At 57.5% G+C, this 27197-nt stretch overlaps 2 protein-coding genes across 8 annotated transcripts in view; one reads left to right on the top strand and one right to left on the bottom strand.

Annotated features, from left to right (window-relative positions):
• CELSR2 (cadherin EGF LAG seven-pass G-type receptor 2) lies at positions 1 to 23133 on the top strand. Its single transcript, XM_036272155.1, has 34 exons — positions 1 to 3337; positions 7699 to 8346; positions 10152 to 10374; positions 10763 to 10878; positions 11053 to 11141; positions 11505 to 11662; positions 12049 to 12212; positions 12362 to 12487; positions 12845 to 13011; positions 13308 to 13595; positions 13684 to 13858; positions 14091 to 14232; positions 14394 to 14514; positions 14937 to 15120; positions 15288 to 15389; positions 16314 to 16408; positions 16648 to 16857; positions 17322 to 17505; positions 17619 to 17747; positions 17833 to 18013; positions 18163 to 18330; positions 18417 to 18543; positions 18652 to 18852; positions 19152 to 19326; positions 19650 to 19762; positions 19886 to 19965; positions 20055 to 20181; positions 20286 to 20408; positions 21002 to 21129; positions 21347 to 21435; positions 21553 to 21744; positions 21888 to 22055; positions 22167 to 22401; positions 22870 to 23133. Exons 1-34 carry the CDS (start codon positions 1 to 3, stop codon positions 22886 to 22888), a joined length of 8784 nt encoding a protein of 2927 aa, XP_036128048.1. The 3' UTR covers positions 22889 to 23133.
• The window catches only part of PSRC1 (proline and serine rich coiled-coil 1), a 7180-nt gene continuing 3115 nt past the window's right edge, over positions 23133 to 27197 (bottom strand). For 5 of the 7 annotated variants that reach the window (XM_036272165.1, XM_036272156.1, XM_036272166.1 and 2 more), the window contains one exon: positions 25964 to 26024. In XM_036272165.1, coding sequence (XP_036128058.1) covers positions 25988 to 26024 — 37 coding nt within the window. In that variant the 3' untranslated portion in view covers positions 25964 to 25987. Of the gene's footprint in view, positions 23864 to 23890; positions 24222 to 25963; positions 26025 to 27197 lie in introns of those variants that run through there. The other 2 variants (XR_004960873.1, XM_036272157.1) reach the window with 2 other exon arrangements.

A 27197-nucleotide genomic window follows, 5' to 3' on the forward strand; every position in this document is an offset into this window, starting at 1 on the left:
ATGCGCAGCCGGGCGGCCCGCACCCGCCTTCCCACGCAGCTGCCGCCGCCGCCGCCGCTGCCGCCGCCGCCGCTGCTGCCGCTGCTGCTGCTGCTGCTGCTGCTTCCGCCACTACTGGGAGACCAAGTGGGGCCCTGTCGTTCCCTGGGGACCGGAGGACGGGGCTCCTCCGGGGCCTGCGCCCCCGTGGGCTGGCTCTGTCCGGCCTCAGCCTCGAACCTCTGGCTCTACACCAGCCGCTGCAGGGATGCGGGGACCGAGCTGACTGGCCATCTGGTGCCACATCACGATGGGCTGAGGGTCTGGTGTCCAGAATCCGGGGCCCACATCCCCCTGCCGCCAGCCCCCGAAGGCTGCCCCTGGCGCTGTCACCTCCTGGGCATTGGAGGCCACGTTTCCCCACAGGGCAAGCTCACCCTGCCCCATGAGCACCCGTGCTTGAAGGCCCCCAGGCTGAGATGCCAGTCCTGCAAGCTGTTGCAGACCCCAGGGTTCAGGGCAGGGGAAAGGTCAGCAGAAGAATCCCCGGGCGGGCGTCGGAAAAGGAATGTAAATACAGCACCCCAGTTCCAGCCCCCCAGCTACCAGGCTACAGTGCCTGAGAACCAGCCAGCAGGTACCCCTGTGGCATCCCTGCGGGCCATTGACCCAGATGAGGGTGAAGCAGGTCGGCTTGAGTACACCATGGATGCCCTCTTCGATAGCCGCTCCAACCATTTCTTCTCCCTGGACCCCATCACTGGCGCTGTAACCACAGCTGAGGAGCTGGATCGAGAGACCAAGAGCACCCACGTGTTCAGGGTCACTGCGCAGGATCACGGCATGCCCCGACGCAGTGCCCTGGCCACACTCACAATCTTGGTGACGGACACCAATGATCATGACCCTGTTTTTGAGCAGCAGGAATATAAGGAGAGCCTCAGGGAAAACCTGGAGGTTGGCTATGAGGTGCTTACTGTCAGAGCCACGGATGGTGACGCCCCTCCCAATGCCAATATTCTGTATCGCCTGCTGGAGGGGCCTGGGGGCAGCCCCTCAGAAGTCTTTGAGATTGACCCTCGTTCTGGGGTGATCCGAACCCGTGGCCCTGTGGATAGGGAAGAGGTGGAATCCTACCAGTTGACAGTGGAAGCAAGTGACCAGGGTCGGGACCCCAGTCCACGGAGTGCCACAGCCGCCGTTTTCTTGTCTGTGGAGGATGACAATGATAATGCACCCCAGTTCAGTGAGAAGCGCTACGTGGTCCAGGTGCGAGAGGATGTGACCCCGGGGGCCCCAGTACTCAGAGTCACAGCCTCAGATCGAGACAAGGGCAGCAACGCCCTGGTGCATTACAGCATCATGAGTGGCAATGCTCGGGGACAGTTTTACCTGGATGCCCAGACTGGGGCTCTGGATGTGGTGAGCCCTCTTGACTATGAGACGACTAAGGAGTACACCCTACGGGTTCGGGCACAGGATGGTGGCCGCCCCCCGCTCTCCAATGTCTCTGGCCTGGTAACAGTGCAGGTCCTAGATATCAATGACAATGCTCCCATCTTTGTCAGCACCCCCTTCCAGGCTACTGTCCTGGAGAGTGTCCCCTTAGGCTACCTGGTTCTCCATATCCAGGCCATTGACGCTGATGCTGGTGACAATGCCCGCCTGGAATACTGCCTCGCTGGGGTTGGGATTGACTTCCCCTTCACCATCAACAATGGCACAGGTTGGATCTCTGTGGCTGCTGAGCTGGACCGGGAGGAAGTTGATTTCTATAGCTTTGGGGTGGAAGCCCGAGACCATGGCACCCCAGCACTCACTGCCTCGGCCAGTGTGAGTGTGACTATCCTGGATGTTAATGACAACAACCCGACCTTTACCCAACCAGAGTACACGGTGCGGCTCAATGAGGATGCAGCTGTGGGCACCAGTGTGGTGACCGTGTCAGCCGTGGACCGTGATGCCCACAGCGTTATCACCTACCAGATCACCAGTGGCAATACCCGGAACCGCTTCTCCATCACCAGCCAGAGTGGTGGTGGGCTGGTGTCCCTCGCTCTGCCACTGGACTATAAACTTGAGCGGCAATATGTGCTGGCTGTCACTGCCTCCGACGGCACGAGGCAGGACACAGCACAGGTAGTGGTCAATGTCACTGATGCCAACACCCATCGTCCGGTCTTTCAGAGCTCCCACTATACGGTGAATGTTAATGAGGATCGGCCAGCAGGCACCACAGTGGTGCTGATCAGTGCCACAGACGAGGACACAGGTGAGAATGCCCGCATCACCTACTTTATGGAAGATAGCATCCCTCAGTTCCGTATCGACGCAGACACAGGGGCTGTCACGACTCAAGCAGAGCTGGACTATGAGGACCAGGTATCCTACACCCTGGCCATCACTGCCCGGGACAATGGCATTCCCCAGAAGTCTGACACCACCTACCTGGAGATCCTGGTGAATGATGTGAATGACAATGCCCCTCAGTTCCTACGAGACTCCTACCAGGGCAGCATCTATGAGGATGTGCCCCCTTTCACCAGTGTCCTGCAGATCTCAGCCACTGACCGTGACTCTGGCCTTAATGGCAGGGTCTTCTACACCTTTCAAGGGGGCGATGATGGAGATGGTGACTTTATCGTCGAGTCCACGTCGGGCATTGTGCGGACACTTCGGAGGCTGGATCGTGAGAATGTGGCCCAGTACATCTTGCGGGCATATGCAGTGGACAAAGGCATGCCTCCAGCCCGCACACCCATGGAAGTGACGGTCACTGTGTTGGACGTGAACGATAATCCACCTGTCTTTGAGCAGGATGAGTTTGATGTATTTGTGGAAGAGAACAGCCCCATTGGGCTGGCCGTGGCCCGGGTCACAGCTACAGACCCTGATGAAGGCACCAATGCCCAGATCATGTACCAGATTGTAGAGGGCAACATCCCTGAGGTCTTCCAGCTGGACATCTTCTCAGGGGAGCTAACTGCTCTGGTGGACCTGGACTACGAGGACCGGCCTGAATACATCCTGGTCATTCAGGCCACATCGGCTCCCCTGGTGAGCAGGGCCACAGTCCACGTCCGCCTACTTGACCGCAACGACAACCCTCCAGTGCTAGGCAACTTTGAAATCCTTTTTAACAACTATGTCACCAACCGCTCCAGCAGCTTCCCCGGGGGTGCCATCGGCCGTGTGCCTGCCCATGACCCTGACATCTCAGACAGCTTGACTTACAGCTTTGAACGGGGAAATGAACTCAGCTTGGTGTTGCTCAATTCCTCCACCGGGGAGCTGAGGTTGAGCCGGGCCCTGGACAACAATCGTCCTCTGGAGGCCATCATGAGCGTGCTGGTTTCAGGTAAGAAGGGCCCAGGGGACGTGGGTGGGGGAGGCCTGGCAGCCAGCAAGGAGGAACTGCTGACCCACCATTCTGCCTGGTGCCTGGCACAGAGGTTGAGGGGCAGAAGCTGGTTGGGAAGGAGCCCCAAGAGTCCTGGCAGCTAGTGCAGGTCCCAACAGCCACTAGAGGTGAGCTGGGCTGCTTCGGCTGGCTGCCCTGCCTAGCAGCCTGTGACGTGCTGCAGGAAGTCTTGTGAGGCTTCCCTGGCTACAGCTGCCAAGAATTATGAAAAAAGGCACGTGGGGGGGGGGGGGTGAGGGGGGCAAAGAGCAGGAGGAGGGGAAGAGAGGCCAGTGGGCCCCTTCAGTACCCCGCACTCCAGCAGGATACTCCTGCGATTTCATACAGAGCTGAGAGCTATGGGGGCACAGGGTTGCCGCCACAGGGTCAGGACCCTGCTGCCGGGCCTCTTGGGCCCCTTCTGGCTCCCGGCTGAGCTGCATACCAGCTGAGGGGGACTTTGTCTCAAGCATTCTTTTCCCTCCAGGCAGAAAGAGCCTGGCCTGGCTCCCCTTCAAAGCTCCCACAGGAAGTAAGGCTAGAGCTCATTGTCTCTGTCCAAACAGACCCCACTGTCAAAGGCCCTGGTTCGGTCCAGCTTGGGGGAGGGGCTGCAGTGAATCCCAGGGCAGGCTGAGACCTCCTGGGACCCCTTGCCACCACATAGGTTGTTCTTAAGATATCAAGTATTCCCTGCTGGCTGTGACCATCCTGGGCTCTGGGAATAAGGTGTGGGGACCAGGATGAGCTAGGGGATGCATGGTCTTTGGGGGCAGAGCCCCCTGATCCGGTGGGGAGAGAACAGAGTCCTGGAGTGTGGGAGCCTGGCCAGGACCCAGACAGGGCATTCCTGCTGCTTGGCCAAGCACTCAGCCTGTAGACTCCCTGGATGGAAGGGTAAGGGGAGGAGTTTTGGGGTGGGGGTGGCCTTGTGTCTTTTCTATAGCTATGGGAAGTGAGCGCCACTAGCAAGGAGGGGCCAGCCCTAGGATGCTGAACCCCTTCCCAAACCTGGGAACAACTGGGGTCCTTGTGAGGACCCACTTAGCTGCAACCTAGGAATAGGTTGATCACATACCCCCACTCCAGACACAACAGGGAGGGGAGTCTGGGCCTGAGGGGAGGAAGAGGCAGGAGAGAGATGCAGGGCATGGCTTCAGTCTCTTTCCAAATCGTGGTCCTTCCTGGACAGACACGTCCTCTGCCCACTCCTCTGGTGGCCATGGGAGCCAGGGCATGGGAGCTTTTAGAGATCATGGACTAGGCTCTATACCTTCGAAGCTTCAGTTTCCTCTCCAGGAGGAGGAGTTGGGAGGCTGGAGTTCCTATATCCTGTGTTCTTCACTGTGCTGGAAGGCCAAGCAGTGGGAAGAATAACCTCTCCCTCTAGTCCTCACCCCAGCCTGACCTAGTGCATGTGGCAGAACACTGAGGGATGGGGACAGAGGAGGCCCCACCCAGCCTTTGGGCTCCTATCAGGGCCAAGCCCCAGACCTGGGATAGAGGGGAAGGCCTAGCTGGCCCTCCAGCCCTAGCCCCACCCTCTCCCCTCAGCTCTGACCCTTGGAGGCAGTCACCAAGGCAACCCCAAAGTTCATGGAGGCTGGGGTGAGGGGGAATTGACTCCCACTGCCCCTTTGTTTTCCTTCTCTTGTTCTTTGTCTCTTCTTTCTTTCCCGTCCTGCCCATGGGGGCCCTTCTGCACTGTCCTCTCCAGAGCCCTCTCCCCTTCTCCTGTGTTGGTCTTTCCTCCTTTCCCACTTTCTCCATTGCTGGCTCTTTTCCTGTGCCTTTGTCTTCCCCTGTTTGGTCTTCGTGTTTCTGTCTCTCCAATTTCCCCTCTCTTGTGCCCATTGGCTGCAGCTGCCCCAGCCTGGGCCGATGGCAGTCCTGCTGATCTCTCCTTGCCGCTTTCATACTCTGCTAGGACACACAGGACCTCCTGTGTGTCCATGGCCTGTTCAGCCCATAGAGTGGCAAACCTCCTCCAGACCTACAAAGTCCACTGGCACATCTGCCAGGGGAAGACAGACTTGGAGTCTGATTCTGCCACAGTCTGGGACCTGGCACTTTTCCAGGTGTGGCTGGCTGGGCTCTGGGCACAGGTAGTGTTTCCTGGGGTCAGAGGCTATCCCAACTGTTTTGTGCCCAGGAGGATGGCTGAGGCAATGCACCTCCCACCTCTGTTCATACCACTGCCTTTACACCCGAGCAGTAACCCAGGTCAAAGCAAGGGAGAGGAACAAAAAGGAAGGAGAGAGCCTGGCTGGTGTGGCTCAGTGGTTGAGCATCAGCCCATGCACCAAAAGGTTGCCAATTTGGTTCCCGGTCAGAGCACATGCGCAGGTAGTGGGCCAAATCCCCAGTGGAGGGCATGCAGAAGGCGGCCAATCGATGTTCTCTCATTGATGTTTCTATCTCTCCCTCTCCTTTCCTCTCTCTCTAAAATCAGTAAAGGGAAAACAAGAACTAAAAAAGGGAAGGAGAAAGCAGTAGGTTAACTCCTGGGGGTGGGGGACAATAGCAGAGGAGGCAGGTGGCCACAGATGGTGGACCAGATGGGAAGCAACAGAGACACAGTGGGCGAGGGGCATGGCCAGGGCCTGGAATGGTGGAGGGGGGATGTAGGGAGGAGGCTTGTTCCCAGGACTGAGTGGTGGTGAGGTTTCTCTTGCTCCTTGGCCTTCACTGTCCCTCCCTAACCAGTTAGGAGCACTCTGTGTAGACTCTTGGGCTGCTTTCTGCCTGAAGGATCTATAACCTCAAGGAATCATCAGGCAGAGGCCCCAGGTACACAAGAGTCCTGTGCCAGCACCCTACCTGATTGCAAGGGGGTCTGAAAGAGAGAAAAGTAGAGCCAGAGGTCATAGATCTGGGTAGGCTTCCTGGAGTAGGTGAGTGTAGATGTCTAGGTAGACCAGGTAGGAAGGAATAGCCTGCAAGACAAGAGTAGGAGGAGCAGAAGTGGGTGATGACAAGCGGGCTTGCTGTGAGAGCAGGTAGGCCTCAAAATCTCGAGCCATGAGGCTAAGGACAGGTGGGCAGTGGGCCCAGGACATGGTTGAGATGGCCTTCCCAGCCTCCGCTGAGCCACCTGATGTACTCAGCCACCCTCTTCTACTCTCACCCAACCCCAGAAACACCATCTCCTGCCCCTTTTTAATATCTTCTGAGGGCCCCTCCTGCTGTGTTTTAAAGACCGTTTCTTCACGATGAAGACTGAATAAATTCTCATCAACATGTTAATATTTAGTGAACAACCCCTATATGCAGGACATTGTAGTAAATAAAAATATGAATGTTACTTATAGCCCTGCCAAGCCATTTCCCCCTCCCCTTACCTCCAGCTTTCATCTCTGAGGTGCATAAAACCCATTCCCACGTTCTGTGCATTCAGGTGTTTATGGCATTGCTGTGCTTAGGATGTGTGGGTGGAGTGAGACAGCAGAGTGTGTTAGCACTTAGCTGTTTGTGAGTGTGTGGCCGGCATACTGGTGTAATGCCATGAGCCATGCGGGTGATGAATAGTAGAGGCCCTAGGGCCAGAGAAGACTTCAGCTGGGTGGAGCTCTGTCTAGGGTCTCTGCTGCCCAGGCCTTTCCATCTGTGTCCCCCAGTCCCCCACAGCATCAGAGCAGTGGGTGGTGCTGCCACTGGCTAAGTGGCTCAGCTGGATTTCCTGGGGTGGAGCCCCCCAGGCTACCCTCAGCAGCCCAGAGAGTTGGGTGGGAAGAATGCTTTGTGTAGGGTGTTACCATGGGGATAGTGGCCTGTGCCCAAGCAGCCATGGGGCTCAGTGGGAGGAGGGACCAGGTGGCCCACTGACCCAGTTCATCCCCCACTCTCTGCTGGGGTGGGGGAGGGGGAAAGCACAGCCAGGGTCAGGGTTATGGTAGTGCTGAGATATAGAGGCTGAGGGGGTGGGAGTGTTAAATTTGTGGGTCTCTCATGGTGTTCTGGTCCTAGAGAGAGGTGAGAAAAAGGCAAAATAGAGTTCTCATGCCGGGAAACCAGAATCTGGTATAAGGGAGCAGGACCCACGGCCTGAGCAGGGAAAGGCGCACAGATGTTAAAAAATGTGCGGGGCTTCACGCCGGAGGGTTTGGGAAAAGAGAACTTCTGAAAATCGAATCCCCTATAACCTATGGGGGCTGTTCCTCAAGGAGTGACTTGCCTACAGGACATATCCCCTTGGGCACTTTATGCCAATTAGAAAAGGGAGCCTCTCCTTGGCAAGTGAGCAATGCAAGAGTGCGGGACCGGATTTCAGCCCCATTCACTCCCTCTTCCTGGTCCTGACCCATGTCGCCTCTCTGCAGATGGTGTGCACAGTGTGACTGCCCAGTGCGCACTGCGCGTCACCATCATCACGGATGAGATGCTCACGCACAGCATCACGCTGCGCCTGGAGGACATGTCGCCGGAGCGCTTCCTGTCGCCGCTGCTGGGCCTCTTCATCCAGGCCGTGGCGGCCACGTTGGCCACGCCCCCCGACCACGTGGTGGTTTTCAACGTGCAGCGGGACACGGACGCCCCTGGCGGCCACATCCTCAACGTGAGCCTGTCGGTGGGCCAGCCGCCGGGTCCTGGGGGCGGGCCGCCCTTCCTGCCCTCGGAGGACCTGCAGGAGCGCCTGTACCTCAACCGCAGCCTGCTGACCGCCATCTCGGCCCAGCGCGTGCTGCCCTTCGACGACAACATCTGCCTGCGCGAGCCCTGCGAGAACTACATGCGCTGCGTGTCTGTGCTGCGCTTCGACTCCTCGGCGCCCTTCATCGCCTCCTCGTCCGTGCTCTTCCGACCCATCCATCCCGTGGGGGGGCTGCGCTGCCGCTGCCCGCCTGGCTTCACGGGCGACTACTGCGAGACCGAGGTGGACCTCTGCTACTCGCGGCCCTGCGGACCCCACGGGCGCTGCCGCAGCCGCGAGGGCGGCTACACCTGCCTCTGCCGCGACGGCTACACGGGTGAGCGAGCGAGGTGTTGCCTCGTTCCTTTCCAGAGTAAGGTGCAGGTTAGCCTGGCCGTTCACAAACCCCACTTGCTCTTTTACACTAGCCTATTGAGGAAGGCACAAAAGGGAGCCCTTCTCCACCGCCACCCCCTGCACCCCAAGCCGTGTAACTGAGGTCTGTACTAGCTCTAGAGCCAACCTGCTTGGGTTTGTATCCCAGCTTTGCACTAGTCGCTGTGTGTTCTTGAGCAGGTTACTTAACCTCTCTCTGCCTCATATTTTAAAATGGAAATGATCAATCTACTTATATCATATGGCAGTTGTGAGGATTAATTTAACTAATTTGATACATGGAAGGAGCCAGCCTGTGGGAAATGGCTGTGATTTAAGGGAGTGCTGAGATCAGATGATTTGCTCCAAGTCTCACCTTTATTAGAGGTGAGGCTGGGCCTCCACCCTGACCACCCCCCCACACACACACACTGGTAAGTTACCTGTATAAGCACAGCAAGTGCTTTTGTTTTCTCCCCAGGCATTGAGGGGAAGGCAAGAAGAGCTGGGAACACGGGAGGGGCTCAGGTGTGGGGTAAGGGTGTTTCAGATCATTGCACCTGTGCAACCCTGAGCAGGATAGCCCCACCCTGCCCAGATGCATAAAAGAGGGTCCTGACCAGGAGGCCTCCCTTTTGGCCTGTGACCCAGTCGCCCCATGGCTGCCTCAGCTTTGTGCTCCTGACCCCTCCCTGCAGGCTCTCATTTCTCCTCTGGACACCCGTTCATCTCTCCCCCATGGCCCTTCCTTCCCAATGCCTTAGGCATGGCTCCCTCTCCTCCAGAGCCATGCCCACGGCTCAGCCAGCAGTGGCAGGCAGGCGCCACTGCCTCTCCGGCTGCATCTTCCTGCCCAGAACTTCCCAGACTTGACTCCTCTCAGCTGCCGCTGGTGGGGGTGGGAGGGGGGGGGGCGCGAGGGTCTTTGTCCAGGAGGATGACAAGGGGGAGGGCTTAGAGTAGGCGAACAACAGTTTCCATGGAAACAAGAGCCAGTCACTAGGCACAGGAGCTGGGAACCTATCTCTAGAATCTGGGAATGGGGAGGGAGAGAAAGGGGTGGATTTTCCCATTGGAATTTTCAGCTCCTCCATTGAATCATGGTCTGCTCCCAGGGCTCAGTTCCGAACTTAGCATCTCCCAAGTGCACAGAAGTCCTCAGTCTGGACCCCAGAGCTCAGGGTGGGAGTTCTCTGACCTATTACTGGGGAGTCCCCACCTTCCCCCCACACACACATTTCCCATAACTCCAACAAATCCAAGTGGAAGCCTGGTCTCATCTTCCAGGTAGGGAAACTGATCTTGGTGCCTGACAAAAGCACCAGTAGGAGGGAAGAAGGAAGGGGTTTGGCACCAGCTTTCGTGCTGACTTGCAGGCTCTTCCTTCCATGCACATTCACCCATGCAGGGGCCAGAACACCCCCAAGCTTGCTTGGTGCCAAAGGCTACTAGGACCTAGACATTGTGATCAGGGACCTCACAGGCCTCTGCTCTTGAGGCCCAACTGGGGCATGGAAGGGACTGGGAGCTTCAAGGGACGTGCAGGAGAGCAGTATATGGCATTGTGGTGAGAATGGCCCAGTGGGCCCGGTACAGCACTGGGAAAGGCTGGGGTTTCTCAGAGGAAATGGAAGAAGAAGAGGGATGCTAGGAGAGTTTGGGAGTATTGTGGGGTCACAGGAGACCACGGGCGGTATCACTGGGTAGGGAGGAGTCCCAGTTGCTCACCTCCTCTCAGGGCCTCACCCTGCCTTCCCTCTTGCCCAGGTGAGCACTGTGAGGTGAGTGCCCGCTCAGGCCGCTGCAGTCCAGGTGTCTGCAAGAATGGGGGCACCTGTGTTAACCTGCTGGTAGGTGGCTTCAAGTGCGACTGCCCGTTGGGAGACTTCGAGAAGCCCTACTGCCAGGTGACCACACGCAGCTTCCCTGCTCGCTCCTTCATCACCTTCCGTGGCCTGCGCCAGCGCTTCCACTTCACCCTGGCCCTCTCGTGAGTGGCTGGCCTGGGGGGTGAGGGGCAATGGTGGGAGCCTTGGTTCCTCCTGTTCTACAGACAAGGTGAGCGGGCAGGCAGCACAAGTGCTCGGAACAGGCTATTGGCAGAACCAGGTCTAAGCACTTGGAGTTGTCTGTGCACTTTGCCAGCAGACTTTCCTCACCCACCAGGGTCCACCTGTCACTCCTCCATTCAGCCCTAGAGGGTGGGGAGCCAGGTTGCCAGGATTCTGGTTCTGGTTCTGGTTTGGGCTCATCTTTCACATTCTAGGTGTCGGCCCTCTGGATGGTACTGAGTACGATCCAAGGTTAGTTGGGTGGCTGGGGTGCTGGCCTCCCACTGGATGCCCCATTCCCTGCCCCCATCCTCACCTCCCACACAGGTTTGCCACCAAGGAGCGTGACGGGCTACTGCTATACAATGGGCGCTTCAATGAGAAGCATGATTTTGTGGCCCTCGAGGTGATCCAGGAACAGATCCAGCTCACCTTCTCTGCAGGTGATCTTGGTGCCCTGTGTCCTTGCCCATCTCCCAGAGGCCCATGCCTCTCAGCCCCAGATCCCAAGTCACACACTTTCCCAGCCAAACCTGGGCGCAGGGCCAACCATGAGCACATCGTCCCCATTCCCAGCCCTCAGCTGGTGTCCCAGCTCACCTGGGTCCTTTCCTTAGGGGAGTCGACCACCACCGTGTCCCCATTCGTGCCCGGAGGGGTCAGTGATGGCCAGTGGCACACAGTACAGCTGAAGTACTACAATAAGGTGGGTGTGCGAGGGGACCAGGGAGTTGGAGGGTTCTGTCCTAGGTGCTCACCCAGACCTGGGTGGTACTTCCTCCAGGGCATGGGTCATGGCACTTCTGGCTGAAAGGGAGAGAAGGGTGGGTATTTGCCACCTTGCTGGGGCATTTCCATTCCAGTGGGTAATCCGAGCTACTCCCTGTTCAGTTAGGCTGACCAAACACGAATGGACATTGATTTAAGCTCATAAGTCGTGTGAATGCACGTTTGTGTGCGTGTGTCGACACAAAGGGATGTCAGCGTGCTCTGGTGTTTTGTGCCTGGCCCACGAACCTGGTGGGCTCCTTGCCCACTGTTTCCCTTCTCTGCCCTTCCCCATCCACAGCCACTATTGGGCCAGACAGGACTCCCTCAGGGCCCATCAGAACAGAAGGTGGCCGTGGTGACCGTGGATAGCTGTGACACAGGGGTGGCCCTGCGCTTCGGAGCTGTGCTGGGCAACTACTCCTGTGCTGCCCAGGGTACCCAGGGTGGCAGCAAGAAGTAAGCAGGGGAGAGGACCAAGTGCTGGGGTGAGGCACGGGGCTAGGCAAGGAGGGATGGTCGAGAGGAGGCTTTTGGGGGCCCTGAAATGGGAACCAGTCTAGATAGGGACCTGCCATCACCTTACTTCCCCTGCCTGCTCAGCCCTCTACGGTGGGAGCAGGCAACACTGGGGGATCAGAGCAGGGCCTTGTGGATTGGTGTAGAGAGGAGATGGGTCTGAGGTGGGAACAGCTCCAGATTGGGGGTGCTTCCCTTGCCTTGGCACTGCTCTCCAGGGTCCCTTGGACTCTGAGGCCCTTCCTCTCTGTAGCAAGGTGTGGGGAGAAGGAAGAGCCACAAGCCGCCCATTCTGCCTCATGTCACCACCATTTTTGCTCCCACAGGTCTCTGGATCTGACAGGGCCCCTGCTGCTGGGTGGGGTGCCTGACCTGCCTGAGAGCTTCCCTGTCCGGACGCGGCACTTCGTGGGCTGCATCCGGAACCTGCAAGTGGACAGTCGGCACGTGGACATGGCCGACTTCATCGCCAACAACGGCACCGTGCCTGGTATGGGAGCCTGGGGTGGGGCAAGGCCAGGAGCCCCATGCACAGAGGAGTGGCTATACCTGGTATGGCGACACCTGAATGCGGGGTCTCAAAACCCCTCCAGCCACTGCCACAGAACCCCCGCCTGAGCCCCCTTCTCTCCATCCTAGGCTGCCCTGCCAAGAAGAACGTGTGTGACAGCAACACTTGCCACAATGGAGGCACCTGTGTGAACCAGTGGGAGGTGTTCAGCTGCGAGTGCCCTCTGGGCTTCGGGGGGAAAAGCTGTGCCCAGGGTAGGAGGAGAGGCCGAGGCCTGGGAGCTTCCAACAGTGCCGGGAACCCTGGCAGGAACAGGCACTGGGCAGGGCCCAGTCGAGCTGCGCTGTGGGTGGAAAAGCATGTCTGAGCAGAGCCCTGAGAGGTAGCACAGGAGACAAAGGGCCCAGTGATAGACAGGCCTGGGCAGTGTGTGTGTGTGTGTGTGGGGGGGGACCAGGGCAGGTAAATGCTCTGGAGGGTGGAGCCGATGAGGGTGTGGGCATTAGGAGAGGCAGTACCCTGCCTCCCAGGAAGCCACCCCCACCGAGCATCCTATCTCCTGAGGCATTTGGCTGCTCCACCCCTCAGTCTGCCTTTATCTGCCTCCCCAGAAATGTCCAACCCACAGCGCTTCCTGGGCAGCAGCCTGGTGGCCTGGCATGGTCTCTCGTTGCCCATCTCCCAGCCCTGGCACCTCAGCCTCATGTTCCGCACACGCCAGGCCAACGGTGTCCTGCTGCAGGCTGTCACCAGGGGGCGAAGCACCATCACCCTGCAGGTGATTCATGAAGGAATAGAGGAAGGTGGGCCCTGGCCAGGGCTGCTGCAGCCTCCAGGGACTGGTTAGAGATGGCCAGGCAGGGTCTTTTCTTTCCAGGAAATGAAAAGGCAGATGGATTGGTTTGGTGGGTCACTGCTGCCATCTATTGGGCTCAAAGGAAATCACACCTTGTTCTCTCTGGCCTCAGTGGGGAAGCAAGATGGGTTTGGTGGTCCAGAAACAGGGACAATAGGCTGGAAAAAGAGTCAATTAAGGTGGTCTGATGACTCTCCTTTCTTTCTTCCCTGTGCCAGCTGCGAGAGGGCCATGTGGTGTTGAGTGTGGAGGGTACGGGGCTCCAGGCTTCATCTCTCCGCCTGGAGCCAGGCCGGGCCAATGACGGTGACTGGCACCATGCACAGCTGGCACTCGGAGCCAGCGGGGGACCTGGCCATGCCATCCTGTCCTTTGACTATGGGCAGCAGCAGGCAGAGGGAAACCTGGGCCCCCGGCTGCACGGGCTGCACCTGAGCAACATCACGGTGGGAGGAGTGCCTGGGCCAGCCAGTGGTGTGGCTCGAGGCTTCCGGGGCTGTTTGCAGGTGAGCATCCTCCCCAAACTTCCCAGCCCACCACCACCACCTGCAGGCCTGCTCCATGGAGGGCCCACACTGCTCCTGTCCTTCCCAGGGTGTGCGGGTGAGCGAGACGCCCAAGGGTGTTAGTAGTCTGGATCCCAGCCGCGGGGAAAGCGTCAATGTGGAGCCGGGCTGTAGCCTGCCAGATCCCTGTGACTCAAACCCATGTCCTGCCAACAGCTATTGCAGCGATGACTGGGACAGCTATTCCTGCAGCTGTGATCCAGGTGAGCCAGGAATCTAAGGAAGTGGGGCAGGTTAGCAGGTACCTGAGGTCTCACTCCGTCTCTGCTGTGTGACCTGGGGCCAGTCACATGTCTCTGAGCCTCATTCTCCTGCACTACAAAGCCATAGCCAACTGGTGTGATGCTCACAGTGGAAGGACGTGGATGAATGCAGGTTTGAAGAAAGTGGTAGGGGAAGGTGGGAACTGAGCCTCTCCCATCCTTCTGGTCCTAGGTTACTATGGTGACAACTGTACTAATGTGTGTGACCTGAACCCATGTGAGCACCAGTCCACGTGTATCCGAAAGCCTAGTGCCCCCCATGGCTACACCTGCGAGTGTCCCCAAAATTATCTTGGGCCATACTGTGAGACCAGGTAAGTGGAATAGGAACACAGTAGCAGGTCCTGGTGGCTCCTACCTATCTCTGGTGTGTCCCTCAGAGCACTGAGAACCTGGATAAGTGGCAGCCAGGGTCAGAAGGTCACACCAGTCAGGAATGGCAGAAGTTCATGCCTGCCTGGGCCCCTCTCTGCAGGATTGACCAGCCTTGCCCCCGAGGCTGGTGGGGACACCCCACGTGCGGCCCATGCAACTGTGATGTCAGCAAAGGCTTCGACCCAGACTGCAACAAGACAAGTGGCGAGTGCCACTGCAAGGTGACAGCCCTGACCTAGGCCTTGACCTCTCTTCTATACCTCCTGGGCCCCTGAGGGGGCAGTGGGGAAAGACTTCCTGCAGAGACGGAGGGCTGTGTACCTTTGCTCTAATGGGGTGGGCAAGTGGCTCTTTGTCCTCATGTGTCTGGGAGTTTGGGAGACCCAGGATGATAGTTAACAAGTGAGCTCTGCGCCAACTGGACTGGTTGTTTTGCTGCCTGTTCTGACTGGTTGGTGTCTTACTGATGGGCTAAACTCCCAATTATTGTCAGTTGTTAAATATCTTGCATACTACTCTTGGTGGGCGGAACCTGAGATCAGGGAGCCTCTCTCCAGAGGGGCCACGCCTGAAAATATCCATGAGCATCCAGGAAGGAGAGCCTGAGCCAGTAACCCTCTCGCTCCCCCCCCCCCCCCCGCAGGAGAACCATTACCGGCCCCCTGGCAGCCCCACCTGCCTCCTGTGCGACTGCTACCCTACGGGCTCCTTGTCCCGAGTCTGTGACCCCGAGGATGGCCAGTGTCCGTGCAAGCCGGGTGTCATTGGGCGCCAGTGTGACCACTGTGACAACCCTTTTGCTGAGGTCACCACCAATGGCTGTGAAGGTGGGGCTCCCTCGATGGGTGGGTGGCCCTCCCCACTGTGTGCCAGGTCCTGGTGTCCCAGGAAGGCCAGAAGCAGGCCCTGGCGGCAGACCTGAGGGAGGGCTGGGAGCCGGGGCAGAGCTGCAGAGGGGATCTGCTCCTGGGTAACCACGTGTCCTTCCCTGCAGTGAATTACGACAGCTGCCCGCGGGCCATTGAGGCTGGGATCTGGTGGCCCCGTACCCGCTTCGGGCTCCCTGCTGCTGCCCCCTGCCCCAGAGGCTCCTTTGGTAGGTGCTGGAGGCCTAGAATGTGATATGGAGGACGTAGCCTCTCATTGGTGGGGTGAGGGCGGAAAGCCCCTGGCTGCAGATCCTGGGAACCCCTTTCTGGCCTCCAGGTCCAGGAGACTCCATGTCCCATCCTTCCCTGGATCATGGCTCCTCTGCTCCCGAGGGTGCCCATATGAAGGGTGCCTACATCTTGGACTCTTAACAAAAGTGCTGAGAAGCCCACAGTGTGCCCAGCACAGGGCTGGGTGGTGGGGATTCACAGATGAATCCCCAGGCCCGGCCGTGTGGCTCAGTGGTTGAGCATCGACCCATGCAATAAGAGGTCGCCAGTTCAATTCCTGGTCAGGGCACATGCCCAGGTTGTGGGCCAAATCCCCAGTGGTGGCATGCAGGAGGTAGCCAGTTGATGTTCTCTCTCATCGATGTTTCTGTCTCTCTCTCCCTCTCCCTTTCTCTCTCTCAAAAAATCAATAAAGAAAAAATGATGAATCCCCAGGGTTCTCAGCCTGAGCTCATCACCTCATTTTGGGATCATGCCACTAGACAGATAGTCTGGGGAGGAGGGGATGTTGGGTACTGTCCCAGGAGACCCAGCCCGGGATGGGTGTTGGTGCTGGTCCTCAGACTGACGAGGAACAGAGTTCTCAAGCAGAGCATGGCTGAGAGCAGAGGTGGTGGCTGGAGAAGGGCAGCGACATTGGGGGGCTCAAAGAGGCCATGCCCCCGTGTTCCTGTAGCCCTTGTTGGGGCTGATCTGGCAGAGGCTTTGGCTTTAGTGTTCTACATACCTGTCTTTCCATTTTTATCCGGGCTGTAGGAGGGCAGGGCCCTTGTTTTCTGTCTTCTATCTCTAGCCCATGAGGTTTCCGTGGCCTCCTGTGGTCTCTTCCTGAGGCAGCCTTCTTGGCTTCCTTCCCCCAGGGACTGCTGTGCGCCACTGTGACGAGCACAGGGGCTGGCTCCCCCCAAACCTCTTCAACTGCACATCAATCACCTTCTCAGAGCTGAAGGGCTTTGTAAGTGAACCTCCTCATTTCCACCTCCTCCCTTTCCTCCCCGCTGCCCAGTCTCACTTGGCCCACCAGCTTTGAGGAAAGGATCCAGCCCCTGCCTCCTGAGGCCCCCACTTGGAGAAGCTGTTTCCCTCCTTTGCTGAGGCCCCTGTATTCCAGAATTCCAGTTACGCCTTCTTTGTACCTCACTGCCACCTTCCGCGCCGACCCCCTGCCTCCCCTTCCTTCTGCCTTCCTCCTAGGCGGAGCGGCTGCAGCGGAACGAGTCGGGCCTGGACTCCGGGCGCTCCCAGCGGCTGGCCCTGCTTCTGCGCAATGCCACACAGCACACAGCTGGCTACTTCGGCAGCGATGTCAAGGTGGCCTACCAGCTGGCCACACGGCTGCTGGCCCACGAGAGTGCCCAGCGGGGCTTTGGGCTGTCGGCCACACAGGACGTGCACTTCACCGAGGTGGGCTCAGAGAGGGCAGTGGTGCCTGACAGTTAGGTGGGGTCTCAGTGAGTGAGTCTGCCCCTAGCAACCTGGGGGCAGAGTTGGGAGCACTCCCTACCCCTGCCTTTGGGCAGCTCCCAGCTGGCACAAGACCATGAGATCTCCTGAGCCACGGTCCAGCACTTGGGTAACTTAGAACACCTCTTCCCAACACTTCATAGCAAGGTGCCCTTAAAAATTAATATTTGTATTGGAGCTTGGTCTGACCAGGCTTCTCTGCCCTCAGTGCCAGCAGGGGGAGGAATTGGCGTCTAATACGTTGGGCAGGTCCAGGCACAGGGCCTGGGCAGCTCTCAGGGATGAAGAGGAAGAGTTAGAGGGAGGGAAAAGTGGGCTGGTCTAGGCACAGGCTGGGGCCTGGTGGTGGGGACGAGAGGTGTGGGGCTGTGGGCACAGCCCACTGTGATGATGCCCACCCCCAGAATCTGCTGCGGGTGGGCAGTGCCCTCCTGGACGCGGCCAACAAGCGGCACTGGGAGCTGATCCAGCAGACAGAGGGCGGCACGGCCTGGCTGCTCCAGCACTATGAGGCCTACGCCAGCGCCCTGGCCCAGAACATGCGGCACACCTACCTAAGCCCCTTCACCATCGTCACGCCCAACATTGGTGAGACTGCTGCCCGAGGCGGAGAGGGTTTTGTGGAGAGAGTCCTTGGCACTGCCGTGCTGGGGCCCTGCCTGCCTCGCCCATGGTCTGATTGACCCGCATCCCTTCCCTAGTCATCTCTGTAGTTCGCTTGGACAAGGGAAATTTCGCTGGGGCCAAGCTGCCCCGCTACGAGGCGCTGAGGGGGGAGCGGCCCCCGGACCTAGAGACAATGGTCATTCTGCCCGAGTCTGTCTTCAGAGGTCAGTGGGGGTCTAAGGGTGAGTCAAAGGTCAGGCTGGAATGTCTGTGCAGGGCCTTGCTGAGTGGACATTGTTCCTATCCCAGAAGCACCCCCCGTGGTCAGGCCCGCAGGCCCTGGAGAGGCCCAGGAGCCAGAGGAGCTGGCACGGCGTCAGCGGCGGCACCCAGAGCTGAGCCACGGTGAGGCTGTGGCCAGTGTTATCATCTATCGCACTCTGGCTGGGCTGCTGCCCCATAACTATGACCCGGACAAACGCAGCCTGAGGTGAGCAGCTGGGGAGACAAGGGGAAGGAGGAGTGGGGGTCAGGGTGCGGCTGATGGGTGAGTGCTGAGGCATAGAGCAAGGCCAGGGGTTGGGGTGTGCCCCAGTTACACGACTACCATGGTGATTGTGGACCTGCTTGCCCCGTCAGGGTTCCCAAACGTCCTGTCATCAATACGCCTGTGGTGAGCATCAGTGTCCATGACGATGAAGAGCTTCTGCCCCGCGCCCTGGACAAGCCAGTCACTGTGCAGTTCCGGCTCCTGGAGACAGAGGAGCGAACCAAGCCCATCTGTGTCTTCTGGAACCATTCGATCCTGTGAGCCTGCACTGCCCTACCCCTTGAGGCTTTGGGCCCCTGGGCACCACACCCTCCTGGCTCTTGACCCTGCCTCCCTCCTGCAGGGTCAGTGGCACAGGTGGCTGGTCAGCCCGAGGCTGTGAAGTCGTCTTCCGAAACGAGAGCCATGTCAGCTGCCAGTGCAACCACATGACAAGCTTCGCTGTGCTCATGGATGTGTCCCGACGGGAGGTTGGACCCACAGGGGACCTGCAGAGCTGGGGGTGGGAGCCCAGGGCACTGTGCCGGGTGCTCAGGCCCTGCTCTTCCTAATCCCGTCTCTTGCCACCCACCCTGCAGAATGGGGAGATTCTGCCACTGAAGACACTGACATATGTGGCCCTAGGGGTCACCTTGGCTGCCCTGTTGCTCACCTTCCTCTTCCTCACTCTCCTGCGTGCCCTGCGCTCCAACCAGCACGGCATCCGGCGGAACCTGACTGCTGCTCTGGGCCTGGCTCAGCTGGTCTTCCTCCTGGGAATCAACCAGGCTGACCTCCCTGTAAGATGTCCCTCTTTACCAGTGCCCAGTGCTCTTAGCTCTCAGGCTCCCTTATGAGACCTCCCCACCCCCACTTTCAACCCAGCTCCTGCAGTAGTAACTGACAAAGAGCCCAGCCAGGCCTGGCCCATGGTTTCCTCTCCCTGTCTCCCCTTACTTCCCCAGCACCCTATAAGCACCTTCCTCTGGCCCAGACTCCCCCGAAGCACCTCCCAAAACCCAGGTCCTTGCCCTCTGCCTGACGAGAGCAGAAGCCCACCTCTGGGGGTGCCCGCCGCTGACCTGGCCTGGGCCCTCAGTTCGCTTGCACAGTCATCGCCATCCTGCTGCACTTCCTGTTCCTCTGCACCTTCTCCTGGGCTCTGCTGGAGGCCTTGCACCTGTACCGGGCGCTCACCGAGGTGCGCGACGTCAATGCTGGCCCCATGCGCTTCTACTACATGCTGGGCTGGGGTGTGCCTGCCTTCATCACAGGTACCGCACCCCGGTTCCGGATCTCGAGGTTCTACATCCCTTCGTGGTCCACCATCATGCCATATTCTCCCCACCCATATCCCAGGCCCAGAAGCCCCACATCCTGATGCCGTAGGTCAGGTTCTCCATAGGTGTCCTTCTGATTGAACCCGGTCCCTGAAGCCCCCACCCAGGGGTTGGGACCCCCGTCCTGGAGAGGATGGCATGGACAGATGGTGGGCTGCACCCGTCATTTTCTGGTCCTGGCCCTGTGAGCCCACTTGGCCACCTGACGAACTCTGAGCACTGACCACCCTCCCTTGCTGCTGTCACCATGCTCCCAGGTCTAGCCGTGGGCCTGGACCCTGAGGGCTACGGGAACCCCGACTTCTGTTGGCTCTCCATCTATGATACCCTCATCTGGAGTTTCGCTGGCCCCGTGGCCTTTGCTGTCTCGGTAAGTGCTGGAAGGTAGGCTGGCGGGTAAGTGAGTCCTTGAACCGCCGAGGCTGCCAGGCCCCTGTGAGGTGGAAGCTATCTGGCCTGTGATGATCCCCCTCATGCCTTCCCTTCCCGTTAGATGAGTGTCTTCCTGTACATCCTGGCGGCCCGGGCATCCTGTGCTGCCCATCGGCAGGGCTTTGAGAAGAAAGGCCCTGTGTGAGTACAGGGTGTGGGTCCCTGGGCAGTGGGTGGGCAGTGGTGTGGGGGGCCTCAGGGCCCCACTCACAGCCTGCCCCTCCCCGCAGCTCAGGCCTGAGGCCCTCCTTTGCTGTCCTCCTGCTGCTGAGTGCCGCGTGGCTGCTGGCACTGCTCTCCGTCAACAGTGACACCCTCCTCTTCCACTACCTCTTTGCTGCCTGCAACTGCATCCAGGTGCCCAGCCTAGCCCATGTGGGAGCCCCATGGAGACGGGAGGAGAAGCCTGGTTGTGGGTACTTGAATAAGCACTGAGACAGTTGCTACCTCCTGCCTGCCAGGGCCCCCTCATCTTCCTCTCCTACGTGGTGCTTAGCAAGGAGGTCCGGAAAGCTCTCAAGTTTGCCTGCAGCCATAAGCCGAGCCCGGACCCTGCTCTGACCACCAAGTCTACCCTGACCTCGGTGAGGGGGCCGGGGCTCAGGGAGGTGGAGAGGTCTTGGAGGGTCGGGGGAGAGGCAAGAGGCCCTAGGAGCCTGTTCTCTGGCCCCACGTTTTCTCCATCCCTACATCCTTTCCTGGAAGAAGGAAGGGGCGGTGCAGTGGTAGGTGTGGCCTGGGAAAAGCGGGACTTGAGGGCTGGAGAGGAGGGTTTTGATTTGGGAGAGATGGGCATGGAACTTGAAAGAGTCAGGTGAGGAAGTGGTCAAGATAGGTAATCAGGTCATGAATGCCCACTACCTGAGAATCCTCTGGGACTCTTGGTAAATTTTCTCTGCCTCCCAGTATGCTCTCAGGAGATAGTTCCTAGTGCCATCTTTTACCAACAAGCCCGTACACAGCCAAGTCCAGGGTACTTGGGGTGCATAGGACTGCACAGGTATGGCAGAGCCAGAAGCACTACTCAGCCCTGCGATGGGGGGCAGTAGAGATGTGGGCCTCACTCTTCCAGACCTGGGGATGTGGAGGTAGAACCTAGGGTAGGTTCCCTCAGCTCTTTATTTCTAGCCTAGAAATCTTGCTCCTCCTCTTACTGACCTCTCTGTTCCCTGCCTAGTCCTACAACTGCCCCAGCCCATATGCAGATGGCCGGCTGTACCAGCCCTATGGAGACTCAGCTGGCTCTCTGCACAGCGCCAGCCGCTCGGGCAAGAGTCAACCCAGCTACATCCCCTTCTTGCTGAGGTGAGCCCTGGCGATGGGAGGGCTGGGCAGGGGAGAAGAGCACTGTCATGTCAGATCCAGGCCAGCCCGCTGCTGAGAGTGCACAACACGGCTGACACCGGTGACAACTTGAATTAGAAGCAGAAAGGGACACAGGGCAGGAAATGGAAAACCCAGGAGAGTGGAACACTGGGCAAGGGGCCAGGCTGACCCCTCCAGCATGGTCTTGTCTTCTTAGGGAGGAGTCCACAATGAACCCTGGTCAAGGGCCCCCTGGCCTGGGGGACCCAAGCAGCCTATTCCTGGAAGGTCAAGACCAGCAGCATGGTGAGGACAGATGCCTCTGATGGCTAGTCAGGTGGGGGGCAGGGGGCAGCTGCCTGGGTTTTGCTGGGAGTGGGCAGAGGCAGGTGGGCCGGCTGTGATCTCTCTCCTACTTCCCAGATCCTGACACAGATTCTGACAGTGACCTGTCCCTAGAAGATGACCAGAGTGGCTCCTATGCCTCTACTCACTCGTCAGACAGCGAAGAGGAGGAGGAAGAAGAGGAGGCAGTCGCCTTCCCTGGAGAGCCAGGCTGGGACAGCCTGCTGGGGCCCGGAGCCGAGAGACCACCCCTGCACAGTACCCCCAAGGGTGGGCCAGCACCAGGGCTGTGGCCTTTGGGGGCAATGGAAGGGCAAAGGGCCTGGGGTTCCTGGGAGGCAGCACTAGGGTGGTGACTCTCTTAGCTGGCCCACAGGCATCTCTGGGACTCACCCACTTCCTTCCTCCATCAGATGGGGTCCCAGGGGCCGGGAAGGTCCCCTGGCCAGACTTTGGGACCACAGCAAAGGAAAGTGGTAGCAATGGGATCTCTGAGGAGCGGCCTCGGGAGAATGGAGATGCCCTGCCTTGGGAGGGGTCCCTGGGCCCCCTCCCAGGCCTTTCTGCCCAACCTCACAAAGGTGAGTGGGCAACCTCACACCTCACATTTGCCCTGTGGCCGTGGGGCGCTCGAGGGCAGCCCCATGCTCCCACCACCTGCTTCTCATGGCACCTTCCCTCCTGGCCCACAGGCATCCTCAAGAAGAAATGTCTGCCCACCATCAGTGAGAAGAGCAGTCTCCTACGGCTACCCCTGGAACAGGGCACAGCGTCTTCTCGGGGCTCCTCAGCCAGCGAGGGCAGCCGGGGCGGGCCCCCTCCCCGCCCACCACCCCGACAGAGTCTCCAGGAGCAGCTGAATGGGGTCATGCCCATTGCCATGAGCATCAAGGCAGGAACGGTGGATGAGGACTCATCAGGCTCCGAGTGAGTGTGGCTGGGTGAGCGGGACAGGGTGCAGTGGCCCCGCTGGGCTCCGAGCTGCCTCCAGGCTTTCCCAGCGTGCTCTGGTTGGCAGTCAGGGGACAAGGGGCAGAGTTTGCTCCCAGCTCCCTCACTGCGATGTGCCCATAAACCACAATGCCCTGTGGGGTCAGTGCAGCCTGGCATCAGGCAAAGTGAGGGAGGGTGGGGAGCTGGGGTTGCTTTTCTGTTTCCTTCTTCTGGTGATAGCTTCTCACTGTCTCCTCTGCTCCGACTAACTCTGTCTGCCTTTTCTGTCACTTTCCTTTCCTGCCTCTCCAGATTTCTCTTCTTTAACTTCCTGCATTAACCCTGGGCCGTGGTTCCTACACCCTGAGGCTCCCTTGCCTTCCCCAGCGGCACTCATGCCCCCACTCCTGTCTTGTGCTTTATCCTGCCCCCGCTTCCCACCACCTGCCTACCTGCCCGCAGCGATGAAACGTCCATCTGAGGAGCCTGGGCCTTGCCAGGAGGGGCACCCACCCCACCCAAGGCCATCTAGTGCCAACTCCCTCCCCCACCAACCCCCTCACTGCACTTTGGACCCCTGGGGCCAACATCTCCAAGACAAAGTTTTTCAGAAAAGCGGAAAAAACGAATTTAAAAAAGGATCTCCACTCTTCATGACTTCAGGGATTAATTTTTTTTATATGCTGGAAACTGACTCCCCATTCCCTTCCCAAAGAGGATAGGACCTCCCAGGATGCTCCCCAGCCTCTCCTCGGTTTCCCATCTGCTGTGCCTCGGGGAGGAGAGGGACTCTAGGGGGACCTTCCCCTCATTTGCCATCACCAAAAGGAAAGGACAAAGCCACATGCACCCAGGGCGCCCAGCCCTGCAGGCTGCCCCGGGCGGGCCTCAGTATGGCGAGGGTATCAGGGCAGAGGGAGTGCCTCACCCCGCCTGTGCCACCCCTCCCAGGAACTGACGAAGCCCCGTTCTCGGAGAGGGGGCAGAAGGACTCAGTGCCCCCAGACCCCCAAATGCTGCATGAACACATTTTGAGGGGAACCCGTGCCCCAGCGGTGGCTGGGCCACCCCAGCTCCTCTCCTTTTCCTGGTCTCCGGCCATGTGCTGCAGCCCAGGCGTTTGCTCAGTTTGCTGACCCAAAAGTGCTTCATCTCCCTGCCGGACCCGCACGTGGGGAAGGCCAGTCATGTTAAGTTGCGCTTCTTTGCTGTTGTGTGGGTGGGACCGGGAGGAAGAGTAAATTTAGTGCTTGCTCAGTTGCTCCCAGCACCGGTCTCAAGTCTGGGTTCTGGGGTCCACTCACCCACACCCCCCAAGATCAGACAGACCTCACTTTGTCTGACCTGCTGTGGCCTCTGGAATGTGTTCTATTTTTAACCCCTTCTGGGAATTGGCTCTCTTCTTCAAAGGACCAGGTCCTGTTCCTCTTTCTCCTGCTCCCCCCACCTCAGCTCCCTGCGAAGAGAGAGTTAATATATATTTTTTATTTATTTGCTTTTTTGTGTTGGGATGGGTTCGTATCCGTTCCCGGGGGTCTGATGTGGCTGTTACAGGTTGGGTGTGTACCCAGCAGTCCTGGTGTGGGCCCCGAGGCCCTTCCCCTTGCTCCAGGCTGTCATCTCCCCCCCTCTCCTCCCCTCTTCTCAGTTTTGCCAACTGCTGTTCATTTCAGTCACCATTTATGCTAAGCATGTATTCCAGGCTTGTCACGGACTTTCCTCTGGAGCAGGTGCAAATGCTCGTTTCTCATTTGTAAGGCTGGTCTCTGGCTTTCCTGCCATGGATTCTCCTCAATCCCTCCCCTCAGCAATTCCTGCAAAAGTTTAAAAATTTCACTGGTTTTCACTACTGATGACTTGACTTAAAAAATACAAAGATGCTGGATGCTAACTTGACACTAACCATCAGATTGTACAGTTTGATTGTTACTGTAAATATTGTAGGGTTTTGTGGTTTTTGTTTTGTTTTTTCATTTTCCCATACTACTGAATAAACTAGTTCTGTGTGGGTTGAGCATCGTCACCATTGCTTCTGTGTGGTACCCCATCTTTCCAGAGGGAGGGAGGCCTGGCCTCTGGAAAACAAGAGCAGGCAGGACCAGGAGGTTGGCTGCTGGTACAAACTAGACACTACCAACATCCCAGCAGTGCTCCCCAAATAGCCCATCAGCACAGAGCCCATGTCCTGGCATTTCCAAGGAAGATGTGGCAGGAAAGTATCGTTTTCCTAAGAAGGAACTTGTATAGCTAGAGTGGAGGCTGCATAGAGCAGGCAGGTTTTCAGCCCAACCCCTTAGGGCTTACATCCTGTAGGCAGATTTCAGGAGACAGGGTGGGCTGAGTTGAGAAGCTGGTGGGAATTTCAAGGTGCTCAGTAATGGTACCCCCTAACTCTACTTCTCTGGGCTTTTGTGTTTTTTCCCCAATGGAAATGAAGCAGCTACTCATACTCCAAGCCAACTATGTACTCTGTAACAGTACTTCTATTCCCAAGTTTTATGTTTTTTAAAGGTCTGTTCAACAAACCAGGTAAGGAGCTAACATGGGGGCAATTGAGGGTAGTTATTAGAACACAAACCCAGGCCCTGGCTGGGTAGGTCAACTGGTTAGAGCATCGTCCTGATAAGTTAAGGTTGTGGGTTCGATCTCTGGTCAGGGCACATCCAAGAAGCAATTAATGAATGCACAAATAGGTGTAACAACAGATCAGTGTTTCTCTCTCCTCTCTCTCTAAAGTGAATAAATAAAATAAAATAAAAAAACAGTAACAAAAACACACAAACCCAGGAACTGGATTGAGTGACTTCATCTCTCTGGGCCTTAGCTTCTCTGCTTGCAAAATGAGGATGATAATAACATCCACCTAATTGAGCTTTTATGAGAATTAAATGAGTTAACACATGTAAAGTGCTTAGAACAGTTCACAGTGCATAGCAAGTAAGAGGCCAATAAACGTTGCCTTCCCTTGTTGCTACTGGCTGGGGACGGGTGGATGCATAAAGAGAAGAATAGAAAGCCAGACCTAAGGGAAAGAAGCAAGCAGGTAGCTGAACAAGGATGGCTGTGGCAGGCAGGCCTCCTCCCTGGCTGGCACTGCCTACTGCATGTGGCTCAAGCAGGTGTGGAGTGGACAGGAGTGGAGGTGGGCACAAAACTCAGGACAGACCACGAAGGTCAAAGGATCACGACTTGTCCTCTCTGGCCACCAGGTGGCAACAGCACATGGGTTTGCTGCTCCTTTGCCTCTGAGGACCCACCAGGACCTGGTCCAGACCCAGGCCACACCTGCCATCTGCTGGCCACACCTATGTGTGTGCCTAGGCTTGCCACACATGTACGCACTAAGGGGTTGGGCTGTCAGAGCCAGTGGTGACTAATAGGCCCTGCTCACTAGACCAGTGTGGGATCCAGCTGGGAAACACACCTCTGCCAAATTTCTGGAGTCAAATACTGTGTGTCTTCACACCTTCTCCCCCAACTCAGTTCCTGGAATCCCAGAGCTGCCAGAGGCCGAGGGAAAAGTTAATATCTAGGCAGATCTCAGTGTGCTAGAGGTGAATGTGTGAAATGAACTTGAGGATCAGCCACAGAGAAAAAAGCAGTGGAGGGTCTCTGGCCTGGGAACAGAGGAAGAGCACTTCAGTACTTAAGTATAGCGCTTATGGGTGTATAAACCTTGGTGGGGTGGGCACCAGCTGGCATCCACTTCCTTCACCCAGTTGCCTGCTGGCTTCCTCAAGTCATGGCCTGGCCTTCAAGAGGGATATTCTCTCAAAACTCACAAGGAATTGAGTTGGTTCTGGTTGCAAAGTCAAAGGCTATGAGAAGAGGGAAACCATTAGTTAAATCTGCTATAAGTGAGCCTTTGTCATTCATTGAACTACCACCCATCTTACACTCAATATTTTTTCAATAAATGAATGAGATTCTCTGCCACATACAAATCACAACAGTAGGCCCTGGTGCCAGTCCTTGAGTCTATAAAGATAAGAGGAGAACACCAACAATTCTAATGAAGTAAAGGAGAATGTGAGGAGGTATCCTGGTATCTTTCGCCTGCGGCAATAAGGGAGGCTGAATACCAGGGTACCCAATGAAGGGCCCCCTAAGCCCCTAAGTACAGCAGACAAGATGCTCAAGAGTTCCTAGGAGACTCCATTTTCTTGACATGTAAGGACACCCAAGTTAAAGATATAATAAATAATAATCTACCAAGACCCTGGCTTGATAGTCTCACATACTGTGAATTAAGCTATACTTAACTTGATCTGAACCTTTTCATAACATTCAAACCCTGGGAAAAGGCAGCCTGTCCCCATCTAACGCCAACAAGAGGGTCAGTTACATCCTGATTAGCTGGAATCTCAAGGCCCATCCTGGCTCCCTCATTGGAATTACAGAGGCGTTCACTCCAAATTTGTTAGAAATTGGAGCAGGGTTTACTTTCACATTTACAGAGAATATAAAAATACACTCATTTTATTTTAGAAAAATGTAGGCCAAAGGAGTAAGCTTATCATAAACTGGCCTGTTAAGATTCACAGAATTGAAAGGAAACAAGTTCTGGAGGCCAGGTGCCTGCCCCTGCTTCTCCAAACAGGCTGGAGTCCAGCAGAGGATGTGATTCAGGGAGAGCAGGGGGTTAGCTACAGAGGCCATTCACATGTAAATGCCCAGTGAACACTGCCTGGGAAGAAGATCAAACTCTGGGGGATGAACACAGGAGGGGGGCGGGGCGGGGATGGATGAGGACAACCCACTCTCCTGCATTTCACTGGCTAGGGCTCATC

This window comes from Molossus molossus, unplaced genomic scaffold (genome assembly GCF_014108415.1).
Source record: "Molossus molossus isolate mMolMol1 unplaced genomic scaffold, mMolMol1.p scaffold_m16_p_20, whole genome shotgun sequence".
In the NCBI taxonomy this organism is placed as follows: Eukaryota; Metazoa; Chordata; class Mammalia; order Chiroptera; family Molossidae; genus Molossus; species Molossus molossus.